At 49.3% G+C, this 19685-nt stretch overlaps 7 protein-coding genes across 7 annotated transcripts; 3 read left to right on the top strand and 4 right to left on the bottom strand.

Moving 5' to 3' along the window:
* Positions 1-2125: 2125 nt before the first annotated feature.
* On the top strand, positions 2126-2705 carry CTRU02_202850 (uncharacterized protein; the record flags this gene model as incomplete). Its single annotated transcript, XM_036731180.1, has 3 exons — positions 2126-2260; positions 2316-2510; positions 2565-2705. 3 exons carry the CDS (start codon positions 2126-2128, stop codon positions 2703-2705), a joined length of 471 nt encoding a protein of 156 aa, XP_036577049.1.
* Positions 2706-3775: 1070 nt separating this feature from the next.
* On the bottom strand, positions 3776-5047 carry CTRU02_202849 (glycerate kinase; the record flags this gene model as incomplete). The annotated part of the gene is made up of 1 exon (XM_036731179.1): positions 3776-5047. The coding sequence occupies one exon, from the start codon at positions 5045-5047 to the stop codon at positions 3776-3778; it is 1272 nt and encodes a 423-aa protein (XP_036577048.1).
* Positions 5048-6400: 1353 nt separating this feature from the next.
* Positions 6401-8443, top strand: CTRU02_202848 (MFS multidrug transporter; the record flags this gene model as incomplete). Its single annotated transcript, XM_036731178.1, has 6 exons — positions 6401-6778; positions 6831-7220; positions 7280-7385; positions 7440-7758; positions 7815-7944; positions 7997-8443. 6 exons carry the CDS (start codon positions 6401-6403, stop codon positions 8441-8443), a joined length of 1770 nt encoding a protein of 589 aa, XP_036577047.1.
* Positions 8444-8884: 441 nt separating this feature from the next.
* On the bottom strand, positions 8885-10024 carry CTRU02_202847 (Apoptosis-inducing factor 2-like protein 3; the record flags this gene model as incomplete). Its single annotated transcript, XM_036731177.1, has 1 exon — positions 8885-10024. One exon carries the CDS (start codon positions 10022-10024, stop codon positions 8885-8887), a length of 1140 nt encoding a protein of 379 aa, XP_036577046.1.
* Positions 10025-14027: 4003 nt separating this feature from the next.
* Positions 14028-14969, bottom strand: CTRU02_202846 (4-hydroxy-tetrahydrodipicolinate synthase; the record flags this gene model as incomplete). Its single annotated transcript, XM_036731176.1, has 1 exon — positions 14028-14969. One exon carries the CDS (start codon positions 14967-14969, stop codon positions 14028-14030), a length of 942 nt encoding a protein of 313 aa, XP_036577045.1.
* Positions 14970-16033: 1064 nt separating this feature from the next.
* CTRU02_202845 (major facilitator superfamily transporter) lies at positions 16034-17828 on the top strand (the record flags this gene model as incomplete). Its single annotated transcript, XM_036731175.1, has 5 exons — positions 16034-16207; positions 16294-16610; positions 16664-16841; positions 16893-17422; positions 17480-17828. The coding sequence occupies 5 exons, from the start codon at positions 16034-16036 to the stop codon at positions 17826-17828; spliced, it is 1548 nt and encodes a 515-aa protein (XP_036577044.1).
* Positions 17829-18426: 598 nt separating this feature from the next.
* Positions 18427-19279, bottom strand: CTRU02_202844 (putative glutathione s-transferase; the record flags this gene model as incomplete). Its single annotated transcript, XM_036731174.1, has 3 exons — positions 18427-19023; positions 19078-19158; positions 19217-19279. 3 exons carry the CDS (start codon positions 19277-19279, stop codon positions 18427-18429), a joined length of 741 nt encoding a protein of 246 aa, XP_036577043.1.
* Between the last annotated feature and the right edge of the window lie 406 nt (positions 19280-19685).

Raw genomic sequence — 19685 nt, 5'->3', positions numbered from 1 at the left:
GGAGGCAACAAAGAATTTACAGATGCAACTGAGAAAACGGCACATACAAGTCCGGGAGGATACGGACAAAACAAAGAGACAAAGCTGAGCGCTGGGGGGAGACTGTAGGTACAAAGAACCAGATACGGTGCTACCAGCACCAACTGAACCGAAGCAGGAGGACGCAAAACAAGCATTCTAGAGAGCAACACAAAAGCGAGAAAGCAGACAGGAGAGCAACACACTTCTTCAACAGAGGGCACAAACACACAGAATAGAGAACATAGTGGGGAGCTTGGGGATAGCTGGCCCTGATGCAACATCAGGGCGAAGTGGGGCGTCGCTGTTCATTGTCGACGCTTCGGCTACCTGCTAAACCCCGCTTTCCGGGCATAGCTGCTGGCATAAGAGCGGCTTCATAACCGAGTAGGAATAAATCAATCAATCAATTACGTACATATGTCCTGTCGTAGCCGCCCGACCCAGTGGGTCTGTTAAGTGCATCTGACGGGTCGTAACACCATTTGAGCCAACGAAAAAAGATACGTAACAACAAGCCGTTCACTTTTTGTTTATGTATATTTACCTTAAGTAAAGATATTATGTAGACACAGCTTACGCCACTTCAACCGCGGCATAGCCCGGGATGCAAGCGATCTTACAGTTAATTTGAATTATGATATTCAAGCAAGGCTGGGAAAATTGGTCACAAGGCAGTAGCCCAGGGAAAAGAAGAAGTGATCATAAGGGCTGCAATCTGGCAAAGAAGGAGACTTAGATTTGTGATGATGGTCTAGCTAGAAAGAGGGGGAAACTAGCTAGAAGTTTGCTTTTACGTCTACGCGTGGTGGCAAATATGGAGGGAAAGAACACATAGAGGGGCACCTACCCCACTCCAGTATAGACTCTGCTAAGTGACATAGACATGCCATGTGTCAAGGTTTTTTTTGGTACTAGTGCAGTGGATGACGGCTCTAACAAGGCGATTGGAGCTCGTTATGGTGATGTGCGTTTGGTTGGTTTTAACAGGCTAATTTTTCCTTTTCGTGTTCCTGTATTTTGATAGGCTTAGCTGGGCTTTTAATGTGGGAAGAAGATTAGAGGTTTAGCCTTTTTTCTTCTTGTCATGATTTTTTATCTCCAGGTTAGAAAAACCTTAGGAGCCAAGGTTTAGTCTAGCGTAAGATTTTCACATTAGGTATTTAGGCTGTAAGCTAAAAAAAAAAAAATACATGATAGAATTTTAGTAGTGAGATGGCAGCGTGGACACTGTAGATAGTATCCTGCTCATGTATACACACTCGTTTTTAGATCAGCAGTGGAGAAATCACTTCCCCTCTTCGTTCTTTTCTTTTGTTAAGGACTGCGAATACCTGCACCTATCTAATGTCACTATTTTCATTGTTCCTGGGCTAATGGATGTGAATTGGCAATTTGCTCCTAGCATGCACCATTCTTGAGATGGGTGGTTCGTGTGGGTTGCGTTTGGTGTTGTTCGTGAGCAGCCGTGGGCTCAGCGCCTATTTCGGCAATATATGCATGCAACAGGGCTATTAAGTAGGTTTTACTATTAGAAAGAATTGGTTAATATGGATATGCCATGTCAAGGTTTTGTTACTAATGCAGACATGTGTCAAGGCTATACAAGGCTACAAAGTAAAGAGGCAATGCACGCGCGGCGCCTGTATACACACCAACCCATACAGCACAGAAGCCTAAAAAACTAATTTATGCAGAAAAGTAATACACCCATAGGTTCTATTCGTTAAAAGTCGTTAAATATTCCTAACTATCCCATCAGGCCCTAATGGGATACCGCTAAACGACTGTGTTAAAATTGCCCCGCTAGTTTTCTGATTTAGTACACTATGCTTTGTTCTCTGCTAGACAAGAAAAGGTTGCTACCAGATACTAGGATCATTTAAATTATAAAAGCTGCATGATTAAAGTAGGACGCGTGCCATTAATCAACATAGGCAAGAGTACGGGCTTCTTGACACAGACGAGTGTAAGAAGTATAAGAATGGACAATTATATCCTACCCTTCAATGCCCAAGGATACTAACTCATCTTTCAGTGAGAACCATTTCCGACGTATACTTCACTTATTTTACATTATTTTGTACAAACAACCATATATGACAGAATGCTTACTTTACAAGTACTACTTGTTGCACTTACGAGTAGCAATTTTGTCCTCCAAGTATTCGCTAATGACCCTGCGTTTTGTAATAATGTAGCTGTTTGTACACCTTGTAACTGTAACGCTAGTGGCAGATGTGTATGTTATTGATTCAATTGAAAGTTTCTTTTTTACTACTAATATTTGTCTCTAGACAGGATTTTGCCATCATGACAGCGGGAGTACCGGTCCTAAGCACTGCGATTTACAGGCCCAGGGTTGCCGTTGTCCCCCCGGTACCATGGCCGCAACAGGCGGCTCGTATTTTGAGCGACGAGGTGGATGTATGAGTGTAGGCGGAAGAGGGGGCGGAAGAGTAGGGACTATACCTCAAGGGGCATGTGCTCAAGTAAGTTACATAATGACTATACTTTACAAAGTCTTTATACTAACAAAGCTTTAGTATAATAGCTATTATTCGTGTGTCTATACAGCACCATACTATTGCCGATGGATCTCCAACACTTGCGTAGACATTCGCGGACGTCCACATCAAGCTACAGAAGAGGAAGACACCAAAAATGGTCCGACTGGAAAGGCTTAGGGTTACTATTAGCCGTCACTACAGGAGGTATTTGTCAGAGGCTAAGATTGTACAGACTAAAAAATGTCAACGATTAAAAAATGTCAACGATTTAAAAATGTCAACGATTTAAAAATGTCAACGATTAGTCACTTGAGGAATAGTTAAATAGTAGTTATAACCGTCATTGAAAGCTGCCTCTTTTCGTAAGATTCACTAGATCTTCCATCTTTTTACATTACTCCTGGGCCGACCGTGTTCTTTTCTAGTAGGTCCTGTAGTAGATACTTTTTGGTGCCGCTCAGTGCCCTGTCTGCCGTCTGATGTGTCCCTAACAGTATTCTAGCTGATTACTACGATCAGGCGTTACGACCTAAGGATGCTTGGTAACTAGCACAGCCTAAACGAAACCCAGCAGAAACCACCGTCAGCAAGACATGCATACATGATTGATTAATTGATTTGCTCCTACACGGTTATGAAAACCCGAAAAGCGGGGCTTGACAGACAGTCAAAGCGTTAATCATGGACCGCAAGGCCCCAATGCGCCCTGTTGTTGGATAGCTTCATCTATTTTTCTTGTCTGTATCCTCCGCAATTATTTGTATGACCTAAGCTCGCGCTTACAAGTCGCATGAAGGTGTCCATCTTCTGGGGAGGCCCGACAAAAGGAATCGATTGCGGCCCGTGCGACCCCTGGTACCAATCCATCCATCTATTCGGAACAAACGAACACTCCGTATTGGGACGAACGTTCAGCCAACATCAACCAACCACAGCATCTGATCCGATCCGGGACTGACAGCACACCTTACCATACTGCATCGCCACACCAAGCGTCTTGGCTGGCGTGATCTTTCTGCTTGTCATGTCTTCGTTTCACAAAACAAATTACTGATTCATGCCAAGGCTTTTCTTTCTCATTCAAGGGCGACCTGCTGCTAGCGGTAAAGTCATTCCTCCTGTTTCCATTCGATTGTTGGTCCATAATTCCAGAATCCCTTCCAGCTTGCCTACGCTAATATTTCTAGCTCCATACTCGTGGTCTTGGCTCATGCCAAGTTCATTGCACTCGATCCGAAGCACACATTTCAAACCCATGCCGATGCAGCTGCAGCTGGCTGATGCTGCTTCTGCCTCTGCTGCGTCCCTCCCATCGGAAAGGGCTTCTTGGACGCCAGCATCCGTCCCACGACAATCATCCGCATGACACACTCTGCGCTCTCTCGAGTTAGCTTCTCCGCCTCTAGAATAGCCTCGTCCAGCGTGGTTGGTCGTTGCAAAATGCAAGTGTACGCATCGATTCCGACGTCGTAGTTGACCCGTGCTCCTGGTCCGATGGTCCCAGCAAGGGCAATCACGGGCAAACCATGCTTCTTCGCTCTCATGGCAATCTCTGCCGGTATCTTCCCCCGAGGCGTCTGATCATCAATGCCTCCCTCGGCTGTGAGCACCAGGTCACAGTCCGTGAATAGTCCGTCAACATCCACATACTCCGCCACCACCTCATATCTTGGCCGGAGCTTGGCACCGACCAACCGCAAACCGGTGCCCAACCCCCCAGATGCTCCACTGCCGGGCGAAAGACCTATTTTATTGTCGCAGAGGAGCTGACCGGCGACAAGGGCGAGCACCTCCATGGCTGCTGAAAGCCGCTCAGTCTGCGAAGGACTCGACCCCTTCTGAGCGCCAAAAACCCTGGCAACACCTTCGGGGCCACAAAGCACATTGTCCCAGTTTACCGCAACCTCGATGTTCATGTCTTTGACGCGATTGTCGATCCCGCTGAGGTCAATGTTGGCCAGGCGCAGAAGCGACTCGCCCCCTGCTGCAATAGGGAGAGTATGTCCGTCTTGGTCTATAAGCCGAGCGCCAAGAGCCTGCAGCATTCCAGCGCCGCCATCGCAAGTGCCAGAATCACCACATCCAACAACGATTCTCTTCGCCCCAGCTCCAACAGCAGCCTTCAGAAGCTCACCAACGCCAAACGTGGTAGTAAGGCCAGGGTTGCGAAGGTGAGCGGGAACGAGACTTAAGCCTGCAGCGGCGGCCATTTCGACGACGCCAGTCTTCGGCTTACTGGGGTCCTCGGTTCCCAGTATGCCGAAAAATGATGCAACCGGGGTGCCAACGGGCCCGGTGACGGTGACGGAGTGGAGGGTGCCACCAGTCGCGGATACAAGCGCGCTAGTAAACCCCTCACCTCCATCAACAAGGGGGGCCTTGCGGACAGAAGCGTCCGGCATCACAGATAAGATGCCGGCTTCAATGCAGTCAGCGGCGACATCAGGCTGAAGACTTCCTTTGAACCCAGAAGGGCAGACGAGAATCTTCATTCCCTGAGTGGCTGGAAGAGAACCCATCTTTGGTTTTCTGAGCTGGGTCTTATGGTAAGATGATGTTTATGAAATTTTGCGTTTGCGATTGAGTATCAAAAATAGTTAAAACGAACGTTAATGACTTAAGTATAGAGCGAGTGTGAACAGTATGGTATGATAGCGATGGTGAGTGATGGTGAGCAGTGTGGATGAGGGCCTTCTCAATTCAGACTGAGCTGCCGTGAACAGTTCACTTTATACCGCTCGAGATGAGAGCTACACAATACCAGCGAACTCAACATGTCGGCCTTTTTCGTTTGCGGCTCGACATTACGTCTATGGCGGTGAGACTTCGTGGAGATGGATGAGACTCAAGATGCCGAGTCAGCTGTTGAGGAGTGGCTATGGGATGCTTGCTTGTCCTCTATCTCACCAACCGGAATCTGCTCGTGTGATGCCTCTCTCTCTGTCACAACTTGGGGACTATGGTGCCCTAGAACCCTGCACGTGTCCATGGCCTTATTGGGCTGTCTAGCCTTCTGCATTTTGAACTGCTGTATGGCTTCATCGCGAGTATCGAGGCCACGCAAGTCTTTCTCAGCATAGCCCGTCTAGCTAGTCTAGCTTATAGGCCAGATACTGATGGCAAATCTGCCTCATTGGTAATGTGAGCATCACGAACTGGGCTCAGCAGCAAGTGAGCACACGAGCAGGATTGCCCAGATCTCGTATCTCAACCGGGTGAAACAATCACCAAGGTGCCATCAAAGATATATCCTCCAATCATACGGCCGTACCTGAGCTATAATAAGAATTCCAGCCCTTTTCCAGGGCTTTTTTTTCAGGTTAAAGTGTGTGTCCTCCCCTGATCACAGGCGTGGGAGAATGCTGTTACAACACGCATCATCAGCCACAGTTGACGTAGCGACCCAAGACCCCCCCGCCGATCGACTTGCCAAGAAAGCTTCGGCTTCTTCCAACCCCAATTAACAAGAAACCCTTCACTTACACAAGGCTAGCATCATTTTTACGTCCTCTTGGCAGAGTCATTTTCCTGAATCTAGGGATATGTGCCATTGAGTTGGGCAAAGATGACTACCTGGGTCCGGGTCGAGGTGATTGCTTCCAGCCATCGGGGGCTCCCCCCCCAGCCTGACCGGACACATCATCCGAGGCGTTTCTATATTGAGCGCGTGAGGCTGTGCTATACAGCCTGAGAAGTGTCGAAAAGCGGAAGTGCTTAAAAATAATTCTTTTTTTGGTATTTTAAGAACCGCTGGAAATGTCTTGCTTTTGCAGTTGGACTATTGTCGAAAGAGTGTTGTAATCGACAGCTCTCGTTCATCATTTCTCTATCCACTCGTTCCGTCGTTCGTTTTGAAAATAAAGAAAAGAAAAATGTCTAAACCCCATGCGTATTACTTCATTCCTCGCAAGCCGGTATCAGATCAAGAGGAGAATCTCAACCTCCGCCAAGCCCTGACTCGTTCTGGGTCTTGGTCATGGCGCGGATGGAGCCCGGGGCTCCCTTCGTTCTCAGAGTATGAGCAGACGGCGCACAATTTCCCTTGGCTCCAGCATTCTAATACTTCTCGCTCCCGCGGGAACCTGGACGTGGGACAGCCGGATGTTAATCTGGAGAATCCAGATCATACAGACCACTGTCTTTTACTTCCCCAGCGCGATTTGCAAACCGGCTCCGTCATGATACCTCCTCCAGAGAAACCCCTGCCTGAGCAAGGGAGCCAATCTGACGATCCCGAAGACCCAGAAATGGCAAGCTCTGCCTTACCCGCTTTGAGACTAAACACTAACTGAACGGCGGCAGGTAACATGGTCTGGGCCCTCGGACCCAACGAACCCGAAGAACTGGCCAAAGCACAAGAAGTGGACCGCGACCATCCTGGTCTCATGCTTTACTTTCATATCCCCCGTATCTTCAACAATGTTAGCTCCAGCTCTGGATACGCTTGCCCATGAGTTCAACGTTAGGTCCGACATTGAGACCTACCTCTTGATGTCCATCTTCCTTCTCGCTTATGCAGTGGGACCTTTTGTTTTGGCCCCCTTGTCTGAGATGTATGGTCGAGTTGTTGTGCTACAGTCGGCCAACATGTTTTATCTCATCTTCAACACTGTCTGCGGGTTTTCGGCGTCTAAGGAGCAAATGCTTGCGTTTCGGTTCCTGAGTGGTTTGGGAGGAAGTGCTCCTCAAGCTGTAAGTCTTCGTCATGAACCTTCCAAGCTCGAAGTACCTGGAGCTGACATGCGTGCTAGCTTGGCGGTGGTGTGTTGAGCGATTGTTGGAGAGCTGAAGAAAGGGGGACAGCAACTGCGATATATAGTATCGCCCCCTTTCTAGGTCCCGCCGTCGGACCGATAGGTCAGTTGCCGATAATATGCACCGCTTACACAACTCTTGGCTAAGGAATCCCAGCTGCTGGCTATCTCACACAGTATTTGTCATGGCGTTGGATATTCTGGACGGTGTCAATCGCAGACGCTCTCGTCCAAGTTCTCGCGTTTCTCTTTCTTTCCGAGACATATGCGCCCACGATCCTGGCTGTAAAGGCCAGAAAGCTTCGCAAGGCGACTGGCAACAGCAACCTTCACACCGAGTACGACAGACCCGACAGAACTTTTGGTCAGACGCTGCGAAAGAACTTGGTAAGACCTTTCAGGCTGCTATTCACGCAGCCTGCGCTACAAATCACGGCACTCTACAGAGCCTACTTGTATGGTCTGATGTACCTCGTGTAAGTGTCTCTTGGTTTTGCAAAAGACAAGAAGACAGCTACTTACCATATCCAAGTCTCGCTTCTTTCCCGTTTGTCTGGAGCAAACAATATGGCCAAGAACCAGGGCCGGCAAGTTTGAATTACATTTCCCTAGGGGTAGGATTTGTCATTGGACTTCAGATATCAGGGCCTCTCATCGATAAGGTAATGGCCACGTTAAACTACTACGACGCGAAACCAGACTGACAGTTCAAAGGTGTACCGTACACTGAAGGCACGCAACAACGACACGGGTGCTCCCGAGTTCAGGATTCCTCTAATGTTCCCCACGGCCATCGTCACGCCCATCGGTCTTCTGCTCTACGGCATAACAGCACACTTCAAGATCCACTGGATCGTCCCCAACATCGGCGCTGGCATCTTGGCCGCGGGCCTCATCCTGTCTTTCCAATGCATGCAGACGTACGTCATCGACTCTTACGAGCGGTATGCAGCCAGCGCGGCTGGCGCAGCAGCGTTCGTGCGGACGATGGCCGGCTTCAGCTTCCCGCTTTTCGCACCGCGGCTGTACGACGCGTTGGGGATCGCGTGGGGAAACGTCCTTCTGGCTGGTATTGTCCTTGTCATGGGCGTGGCTGTACCGGCTGTGATGTGGAGATGGGGTGCTTGGTTGAGGAGCAAGAGCCAGTACTGTGCTGGCTAAGTCTACGAGTACGCGGACTCAGTTTGATTTTCATGATACCAGAAATTGAGACAAAGGGATTTTTTTCTTTATGAATATGGTGCTAATGATATACCAGATAGTAAGTGAAAAAGTGGGCAGGGTATCAAGATGGATGTAGCCTTTAAGTAACAAAAATAGTTTACTAGTAAAGTGTTGTGCGAGCGAGAGGAGGTACGCGTTACTACGATGAAGTCGACGGTCTTTATATAGCCAGGATGACTTGAATCAGAAGATAATTCAAACTCATAAAAGGGTACGTTTAATGGTATCATGCGTCTTTATTAGGGTATTAGTCCAGTAATTACAACTCGTATGCTCACATGTGTGAGAAGCCAATGAAAATTCGCATCTCGGGATATCAAGCTGAAGCACAAACATCTCAACCTAAACCGTCCTACTACTCATCCCCAAAAAACTCCACTAGATTGATGCCCTGGCAATGTTCTTGCCGGCGACCAGACCAGGACCCTTCTCGGTGAAGAAGGTCTTGGCCTTGGCCGCACTGACGATGAAGCCGGGCAGCTTCATCGTGTTGAACTGACCGGTGCCCTTCTTCTTGCCGATAGTGACAAAGACCTGGGGCTTGGTCGTCAGCTTGAGGTCCTTGACCTTGGCCTCTTGGCCGGTGAGGACCGCGTCGAGGTTGTCGGCGAGGTGGAGTGCCTGGCCCTCGGCGCGCATGAGCTGCTTGGCCTCGAGGTTACCGGCATCGCCAGCGCACCAGACGTTCTTGAGTCCCTCGACGCGGAGGTCGTGCTTGAGCTTCAGGTTACCCCGCTCGTCGAGCAGGTGCTCTGGGATAAAGGAGGTGTTGGGACGGACACCGAAGAGGGGCAGGTACAGGTCAGCGGTCAGGGTCTCGCCGTTGGAGAGCTTGATGGACTTGAGGGAGCCGGAGGTGTCGGCCTCAGTGACACGGGCGTTGGTGACGAGCTTCACCTTGAGCGACTGCAGGCTGGAAGCGGCGACCTTGCCGAGCTTGGGGAGCAGGCCAGGGAGGGGCGCATCGCCTTCGACGACGAGGGTGATTTGCTTGGTGGAGCCGTACGCGTAGCCAAGCTCGCCGGCAGTCTCGACACCTGTGGTACCGGCACCGGAAATGATGATGGAGTTGGCAGCCTTGACCTCGGATTGCAGGCTGTGCAGGGCGGCCAAGGTCTCCTCATGGGTGCCGATGGTCTTGAAGGGAAGGCCGCTAGCAAGGGAGGACCCGGTAGCAATGACGAGCTCGGCGTACTCAATGGACTTAAGGCCTTCGTTGGTCTCTACCTGGACAGTGTTGGCAGTGGTGTCAATACCGGTGGCCTTGCCAAGGACGAACTCAAAAGCGTCCTGGGGATACTTGTCGAATCCGGGCTTGATCTGGTTGAAGAGGGTGTCATCAGAGAACTCGCCGGGAATCAGGCCCCGCACGGCGGCGCAGTTCCAGTACAGGTGGGTCGAGGGAGACACGAGGATGACCTTAAGCTCCTTGACCTTGGGCTGGGTGTATTTGAGGAGCTTGTGGGCGATTCCGAGGCCGGCGTATCCAGCGCCCAAGATAACAACCTGTTTAACCATTGTGACGTTTTGAGAGCGAATACTTCTTTTGTGGGGAAAGCTGGGATTGGTAGGTAGTAATAATGCTGCTTTCTTTCAAGGGAGAGTAAAGAAAAAAGTCGTCGGTATGCCGGGGTATTTAATCGGGGTCAGTTGTGGAGAGCAACGGGAATGCCGTTGGGGGAGTGCGAAAGGGAGGTGATGAGGGAGGAAGATAACGCCCAATGAGGTAGTAAAGGACAAAGTAATCGCGGAAGAAGAATGGACGCAGCAGATTTTAGGGGAGAGGGAACGAGGGACTTGGGGTCAATGAATGTTTATATCGACACAAAGGCAAAGGATTCGGCGGAATCTGTTGGTCTTAGGCTGGCAGACCAAAGTCCCGATACCCTTGGCCATTCAAACACCCCAGGAGCCATTGAGCAAACCTCGAAAGGTGAAATTTTCCTTCTCTGGGACCTAATTGGAAAAATCAATCCAATGTTTCAGACGAATGAACGCTCGGATTATTCAGCTAAAGCGGTGACAAGCGAAATTGAGTTTGGTACCATCTATTTTGCTTTTGCAGGAGGTGATCAGACCACGGGTAAGATTCGCAAGTAGGATTCCATGTTACGCGTTGAAAAAAAAGCATCAATGATGGAATTGTAGGCGCGTACAAACACGGCATGGTAAGGATCTGGTGCGGCAGGGCCCCCTACTGGTCGAGTCAAGGCAAACGGCGGGCGCCACGACACTAGCCAGTCTTGAGGGCGCGCGCGCGGTATTGATTGAAAATCCAAAGATGATATCGGTAATCGACGAGTGTAACATCGAACCCCCCCGCTAAGCTTTTTGAAGGTTAAAATGTGGTAAAGTCATTGAGACGAGGGAGAGAGACTGTCTACAACCCATGCCTTGTGGCTTGTCCGCCGTTCTACCGCCCCCCCCCCCCCCCATCTACAGGCGACTTTTCGGCACCCAAATCCTATTTGATGCTGGAGCTGCTACTATTTTGCACCTCTCGAAACAACTTAGGCTCATGTCGGTGGTGCATTAGGGGATGACGATCATAAACGGGGCGCGGCCTGGTATCTTTCTCCGAAGAGAGCCTTAGTCAAGGGGGTGGTTTGGGCGGCGCATTGGTAATATTCGCGCGCGGTTGTAACTTCAAGGGGGGGGGATAGATGTACTTACGTATCAAATATTTGTTATACGCCTGTGAGCAAGCCATTTCCCTTGTAACTAGGTCATGTCGGTCTCTAGGAAGCCCGTTCGTCGTGTAAAAGGCAACTCATCGTAATCGGTACATAGTTGGATGGGGCAATTCGGTCCCGAGCACCGCGCCCGGCAGACCCGAGTGGGGCTTTAATTTGGGCGGTATGCACAGTACGGCGCTAGCAATCGCACAGTCGCAGTATAGTTTTCCTCCTTTTTCGGCGATTCTCAAGTCCACACCTTCTCATTCACTGACTCATCATTTAGACTTATTGTCGACGAAATCGAGAAAAATTCTGATGAAAATATATAATGATCATCTCGATAGGTATGATTAACCATGGGAAAAATGGAATTCAAGGTTCTGAATTCTTCAGCTCTTGGTATAAGCACTTAGCCAATTCAATATCCCATGCGAAACACAGACACTGTGCTCATCATGTATCATCTCATTCTCAAGACTCACACCTTTCCATTCTTAAGATGAGCCAAAGCTTGACTCGGAGCTCTGGCCAGCAGGCGCCATATGCTTAAGACACCCTACTACTTTCTAATTTGAACACCACACAGTCTTAATACCCTTGCTCTTGTTTTTCGGCATTGAAACGACAAGGTCGAAAACCATACTCTCCATCAATGGCCATGACCTCCAAAGTCATTCATTTGTACGGCAACGCGCGAAGTGTCACAGTTGCAATCCTAGCTTAGAGTTATAGTTTACCAATCTATCATTCAGACGTCAGCATGAGCTCCGACATTGTTACGTCTACTAATGCGGGTCGTGCATAAGTGGGATTACGGAGTATACCCAAATACCATCGGTTACTCGGACGTATCGTAGTGTAAACATGTGCCGCTCCGGCCTACTACGTCCTCTTACCAATGTCGCTATGCCGCTTTCTGGAGGATTCATGAAGAGCCTCCCCACATTTATGCTTTGCGCCGACATGCCGAACACGTAACCCCGCGGGAGGCCGTGAGATATCTCTACTGGCGCTCACGACCTCGGAGGCGCCCACGTGCGCAAGTACCTCACGCTCCCGACAGTCTTGATGAAAGCCCAGACATCAGTTGCTCCGTCTCCATGAACACCGGGGCTAATGTAAGCCTGCCCTTTGAGCGCCCCTAGCTCGGGATCCCTTGCCATTAGGTCCGACTGTCCGGAGCCCTGTTGCTCATTTGTCCACGAGGCGCCGTATTACAAAGCAATGGTCAGCCCACTTGCTGAAGGGTGATGAATTGTCTTGACCTAATTGCGTATTGGGAGTATAAGACGGTTTTCTAGTCCCCTTTTTCGGCAAAGTATCTTATTTGATCATCGAAATACTTATTCCGGAATAGCACCCATGAGTCAGTTTTGATAGCGAACAACACAGGTTCAATTAAGCTGAATCGGGAGATAGAGTCTATCCAATTGTTCAATACTGAACGTGAAGCCGCTGATTTCTGAGGCGACGTCTTCTAGATGACCTCCGGCCATGGTCAAATGAACTTAGACTCGTTTTCGTGTCGATATAATGTCACTAAAACCTCCCAGTTTTATTGACTGACTGTATGTCAAGTCGATAGCGGGCATGGTTACAGTATCGACTATCTTGACAACATACTAGCTGCAGTGAAATAACATTGTAGACTCCATTGTAGAGAGTGCAAGCATATCATTAGCTTTGCGTAAATCAGTCTCCCAGACAGCATTCACAAACCAAGAGTTATGCCTTGCGCTTCTGTAGTGGATCCAAGTAATTGGGCTTCCGTGAACAATGAGTTCCATACAGTCGGCTAGCCGCATCACATATCGCAATGTGGCGCTAACTCGAACGGTAAATCAGTTTACTGAAGAACATTACTGTAGTGAATTTCATACTGAGGCAGCGCCTTAGTAAGCTTCCCAAATCACGTTGAGGAGTAGACACCATGTCACTCACAATGAGCCATGGCAGGTATTACCTGGTCTCTCTAGCCTGCAGATTTTAATGCCCAAGAGTTGTATTCTTTCCATTTTTACTGGTTTAAATAACGTCATAGTAAAAGGTCCCGGTCAAACGCTGTTGTTCTAGGGACTAGGATTAAGTATCGTGACGGAATAATCTAGCCAGCACCCAAGGCATGAGTTGAACGTCGAGGAATAAATAACCTGACATGGCTAAGTCACAACATACACGGCATGCTGAACAGCATCTTCTTTAATCGCCTTATTTTGACTGTAATAAAACGGAGCTGCACCGACCGGCTCTGGTCCGCTTTCCATACGAATGACTGCACAAATTCATGTGTCTAACTTTCACCTTGTCGAAATACTATGCGAGGCTAGTACATCACTCATCCCTAGCCCTCTGGCACGTATGGCAAGATCTTCTACACTTGCACGTGGGAAAGAGTAGGCGAGAAATGTGTCATATAACTCATCATGTCATCAGCTGGAATGTGTTTTGAGGGTCAAATCCACCGCCGGATTGTTGGGAGGTTTTGTCATTGGCCACATTTGGTGAAGTTTAACACCTGGAATGCGGTAAGAAAACAGAAAGGAATGCCTTGGTTCAACATATCTGGCACTGAATGGTCCTTTGACGCATCAATTCGAGGACATTACACTGCTGCTCCTCTGCAGTCACACCTACCGGTCTCAGGCCAGTGTTGAAAGCTTTCTGAGGCATGCAGAATTTTCCACAAATTCAACAAAGCACAAACAGGGGCGCCGGCGCACCAGACTATGATATAAAAATTATCGATGACCAGTCATGTTACTATTATCTAATCTCATGTATTGATAGACCATATGTTTTAGCTTATCTGAATATTATAGTAGCTTTCTATTTACATGCACCAATCATTTAACCCGCGCCAGTGCTGCAGAAGAGATAGCGGCGTGGATTTCATTCTCGGCGCCATCTTCCAAAGGCAAAAGAGGCGATCTTACGGTGGCGTGCTCGAGAATTCCTCGAGCAACAAGCGCGTGCTTCAACGCCACTGTGCCCTCCATGTGCGATCCACGGTGGTAGACAGCCTTAGTGACTGGCAAAAGGCGGTCATGAATCTCTCTCGCCTTGGGGTAGTCTTTTGCCTTGCCGGCCTTGATCAGCTCGATGAGCTCCTCCGGTGCAATGTTACCGTAGCCGACGAGCATGCCGTCCACGTCAAAGGCCGTGTGGAGGAGGTATTCATCGTGGCAAGTAAGTACCTGCAAATCAGGTCTCTCCCGGCGGATGACGGGGATCTCAGTGTCCCAGCGCCTCATGTTACGGACGCCGTTCTTCATCGCAAACACACCCGGCTGCGCTGAGATATCGAGAAGTGTCTGCAGGTTGTATGTGGCCTTGGTGACGTCCGGGTACTGGAAGAGAATAAGCGGCAGCCCGCTGACCTCGTATACGACCTTGTACCGGTCCTGTGGGGCGCCGGGCTGGTAGCCGAAACGGAGCCAGCCGTGGGAAGGATACAGGAGACCGGCCGTGGCACCGGCCTCACGAGCGCGCTTAGCCTCGAGGGCGGCAACTTCGGTGCCCTCGCCAGTGATGCCGGCGATAATAGGGATGCGGTTGTTGACAGACTTTACAAAGGCCTTGATGATGGCAATCTGCTCTTCTTGCGTCAGGAAAGTACCCTCACCGGCATGGCCGAGAACGACGAGACCCTTGACACCAGGAATGCTACCGAGCCAGGAGCCGAGACGTTGGATGGCGTCGTAGTCTACTTTGCCATCCTTGGTGAACGGAGTGACAGGAGCGGGCGTGAGACCACGGAGGTCGAGGCTAACTGCGTTGGAGCCCATTTTCGATGTATGTGAATGTATTGAAGGGATGAAAGAAGTTTGCTGGTCTTCAGAGTGTTATGATTGATGGGCTTGTTTGTTGTTCAAAAAAGGCCTTACTTTTCGTCTCATCGTGATGGCTTTATAATCCTCGGAACGTCCTAGGACGATCCTCGCGGCGACGACCTCGCGTTTGATGAAGAGCCGAAGTCGCGCCTAGTGATGAAGAAGCGCCTTTGTCAGTTTCACATGAGAGGATACCAGTGGGAGATCTTGACCAACTTCCATTGCTCGTTGCCCGTTTCCCCGCGTATCCGGGTCTCCGGGACAGAGTGTCTGTTTTCCGGGGGAGAGTCCGGGCCACAAAATCCGGGCAGCTCCGGACTCGTGACTCGCGACCTGGGAGTGCCACCACCCTGACCCCCTCAGGGCCACTAGACTGTTATAAACTGGACCTTGAGGAGAAATAAGATTGTTACTCGCCTTGAGGGCAAATAGTGGCCCCATCTCATGCAACGCTTGTGTCATAGCCTCTGCACCCCAGAACTTTGGTGAGGGGAGCTACATACTATCGAATCGTACTACGACATACCTAGGAGATCATTAGTAGAGTGTACTCGACCTGCATATGCTTAGTGATATTCGTAACCCTCGAATCTTTCGATTTCAATACTCTAAGCGTTTCCGAGCTAAGAACGTGGACGTAGTCCGGAATTCCGCACCCAGTCGAATCAGTGGTTTGGAGCTAAAGAAGCTAAGGCGAATTTGTCTTTTCCGGAGCCTTTGAGGCCCTGGCGCGGCCAAGGGCAACTACCCCAGATTTCTGGAGGTGTGCCCCCGCAACTCCAGACTCAGCTGTAGCAACCTGCGCACCAATCCCCTTTCCCCAGAAACCCTCCTCGGATGAGGTGGCACTCGGTGTGATATACCATTCTCAGCTATAAAAGAATACCAATGTCAACTCCTTTTACCGAAGTGTTCCATCAGACTTTATCTCCGCTCTGGTTGGACTGTTTGTTTCTTCAAAGTCCTCGAGTACCTGCATCTGTTCAACCCAGTGCTTTCCTCTGAAACCCTTCCTCAACATGGCTACAACTCGACTATCATCTGATCGCTCCGATATAGAGCAGGTTGCCCAAGAAAAGAACTCGGTCTCACACGATGAGTTCAAGCGAAATAGCGGCATGAATCCTGAAGATGCTGAGTTCCTTGCCAATTTCCCGGACGATAAAAAGAAGAAGGCAGTTAGGAAGGTTGATGTGCGTATACTAAAAACTACCTTGTGGTTTTAGAACTCAATGTCATTTCCCCGTGTGTTCTTTGATACTGACGATGTCTTCTTTAGTTTCGACTTGTCCCTATGCTCGTTCTGCTATACCTGATGGCCTACCTTGACAAGACCAATATCGGCAACGCAAAGATCGAGGGCCTGCTAGACAGCCTCAACATGACGGGCGTCGAATACAACATTGCTTTGTCTGTCTTCTTCATCCCCTTTGTCTTGGCTGAAGTGCCAAGCAACATGGTCCTACACATGTTCAAAAGACCTTCTCTTTACATTGGAGGAATTGTTACATGTTGGGGCATTGTCATGACTTGCAATGGCGTTGTCCAAAGCTATGGTGGTCTGATTGCTGTCAGGATCTTTCTTGGGCTTTTCGAGTACGTATTGACTTGTCAACAACAAATGATGTAACCCTGACAACTTCATACAGAGCCGGCTTTCTCCCTGGCGCCATCCTCATTATTTCCAAATGGTATCTCCCCAACGAGACACAAACTCGAATCGCCATTCTATACACATCTGCCGCATCGGGTGGTGCCTTCTCTGGTCTCCTTGCATTCGCCATTGCCAAGATGCACGGTGTCGGCGGATATGAAGGTTGGAGATGGGTGAGTCTTTACCATAACCCACAACTCTCATACGTGATCTAACAAATCAAGATTTTTATAATTGAAGGTTTGGCAACAGTCATCATCGGCATCATGTGTTTCTTCTTCCTAGTTGACTCTCCGTCATTGTCGAAGTGGCTTGAGCCTGAGGAGATTCGCTTTCTTGAATTGCGTCAACAAGCGAGGCGAGTCGTGCGACCTGACGAGTTCCGAGACTCTCATTTTGATAAGCATGCATTTCTGTCAGTCTTGACTGATTGGAAGATATACCTCTTGATCTTCGCCAACTGGTCAAACGCCGTGCCCAACTATGCAATGAAGTTTACCATGCCTCAAATCATCAAGAATATGGGTTACACTTCCGCCACTGCTCAGCTCCTGACAATCCCCCCATATGCCGTCGGCGCAGTGTCCGCGTATCTCTTCTCCGTCTTTGCCGATCGTTATTCTTGGCGTATGCCTTTCATCGTTGGGCCGCAATTGCTATTGGTTGTTGCCTTTAGCATTCTCTTCACCAAGAGCGATGACATCAAGAACAACATCGCGCTCAATTACTTTGCGGTTTGCTTGGCTTGTTTTGGGTTAGTCAAAGGGAAAGTAAAGAAGACAAGTGACAGAGGCTAACGAGAATTCTATAGCATGTACCCAATTCTCCCCGGAGTCAACGCCTGGAACGTAGCAAATACACCGAGTCCCACAAAGCGAGCTATCAGTATCGGCTTCCTCGTCTGCGTTGGCAATATTGGTGGGCTTATTGGCAGCTATATTTACTTGGACAAGGAGGCGCCGAGGTATCCAACTGGCTTTGGTACTTCGTTCGGGTTTGCCTCTGCTGGAATCATCGCTGCCATTAGTCTGGAAATCTTGTTGCATAGGCGTAATAAGAAGAAGGAACTACTGAGCGAGGATGAAGTTAGACAGAGGTATTCGGATGAGGAGCTTGACCGCATGGGGGAGAAGAGTCCTCTATTCAAGTATGCTCTATAGGCCCGCAGGTTGACCCGTAAAACCCACAAGAGAATTTAATTTTCCAGATATTCACGTTTGTTAAGTTCTGTTTTGCCTTACAATATTTACAGTTAAGACTTCCTAACCTAGCAAATATGTCTTTTTTGTACCGTAGGCAAGGCATTTATACACAAGTTTCACTTAGGAAGTTGCAGGCTACAAAGGGTCAACTCTACCTTTGCAGATACCGGGGTATACAACTTTGGTGACGTTTTCTCGGAAGTTTATTGTCGAAAAACAGAATAATCCAAAGCTTCCTTGCATAAACGGTCTGACTCTCAAACGGGAACGACTTCTCAAGTCAACTCGAAGCGGAGCCTGTCAGCATCCACCTCAGTGGAGCAACAATTCAATCATCATGGCCGGTTGGCCCAATGGCAAGGCGTCTGACTACGATTCATCGTGACATCAGGAGATTCTGGGTTCGACCCCCAGGCTGGTCAATGATATATCTTTTTTGGCTCTTTCGCTTTATTTCTGATCAAAATTTTGATGTGCTGCAATCCTGAATGGTTGCGTCTTTTGCTGAGTTGTGAGTCGTTATACCGTAACAGAATAACGTGCAAAGGCTGTAGTTTTATTCGCTCAATGACTTGAATAGCCCACCAAATGACTCAAATTGCGTAAAGCCATCAACCTTGGGTCCGATCAATGGCTCCATTCCCTTATCGCCCTTCTTCAATGCTTCGCGATAAGCTGGACGATCGGCAACATCCTTCAAATACCTGAGGATGTTCTTGTGTTGCGATAGGTCCAGCACGGGGTAGAATCCACGCATGGTAGTAAGACTGAAGACCGTCATAATATCGGCAGCGCTGAGGTTCTCTCCAGCCAGCCACTTGTGATTCGCCAGCCGATCGTCCACCAGCTTCAGAATGCTATGAATCTTTTCGTGCACGGACTTCCAAATGGCGGTACCATGAGCACCGGCGAACAAGAGGGTCATGCCTCGAGTAATGGCAGGCTGCAGGGTACCGTTGGCAAAGTGTAGCCATTCGAGGTATGCGGCGAACTCCTGGTCCTCGGGGGATCGGCGCAGTCTAGGAGCTCCAGAGCCGATCTTGGGCTGTGCATGGACGCTTAGGATGTATTCAACGGTGGCACCTGATTCCGATATCTCGACTGGCGGTGAGACGGTGGTGTCGCGGAAGTACGGTGCGGTGCCGGCAGGGTTCTAGCTCGGTCAGTCGATACCAGGCCCGATGGGGACTCTTTTGAAGGGACCCACGATGTCCTTGAGACCTTTGGGCCCCAGCCCAGTCTTGGGGTCTCTCTCAAAAACAGTCAACTTGTAAGGGATTTGCAGTTCCTGAGGAGAATCAGCATTGCTTGAGGTAAGACAGAGTATAAACTTGTCTTTGGCCTACCTCCAACAACCACAAAAGTCTCTCGGATTGAGACAGATGCAAGTGAAACACTTCGAGAGACATATTTGCTATGTGTGTGGTGACTTATAATTAAATTGTGTCGCGAGTCGTGAGCTGCAGTAACAGGTCGAACTACGAAGGTTGTGAGGGTGATCCATCTGGTATATATCATCTTACAAGCACGGGGACCCTTGAGACAAGACTGTGCCAAGTGTCGCCATGTTGACGTCAGAGCTCAGGGAAAACAGAGTCCCCGACGGCAAAAATTCACGAATTGAGATGAAGCAGACGGAGCTCTAGCGGGTCGAAGAGTCGAAAGTTGGAGATTCGGTGCAACTCTGTGAGCCGCCGTCCGTGCCTGGTGTGTTTTGAGCGGGTGGACAGGGACCGGGCTCGGATGGTCCGGAGTAGAGTGACTAGTCGTAGCAAATAGAAAAACACTGGAATAGTAAGCAGATCCTAAGGGAGG

The sequence above is a fragment of the Colletotrichum truncatum genome, assembly GCF_014235925.2.
Source record: "Colletotrichum truncatum strain CMES1059 chromosome Unknown Contig_0001, whole genome shotgun sequence".
In the NCBI taxonomy this organism is placed as follows: Eukaryota; Fungi; Ascomycota; class Sordariomycetes; order Glomerellales; family Glomerellaceae; genus Colletotrichum; species Colletotrichum truncatum.
Note: the sequence above shows the minus strand (reverse complement) of the source record. Positions and strands in the feature narration are given on the sequence as shown.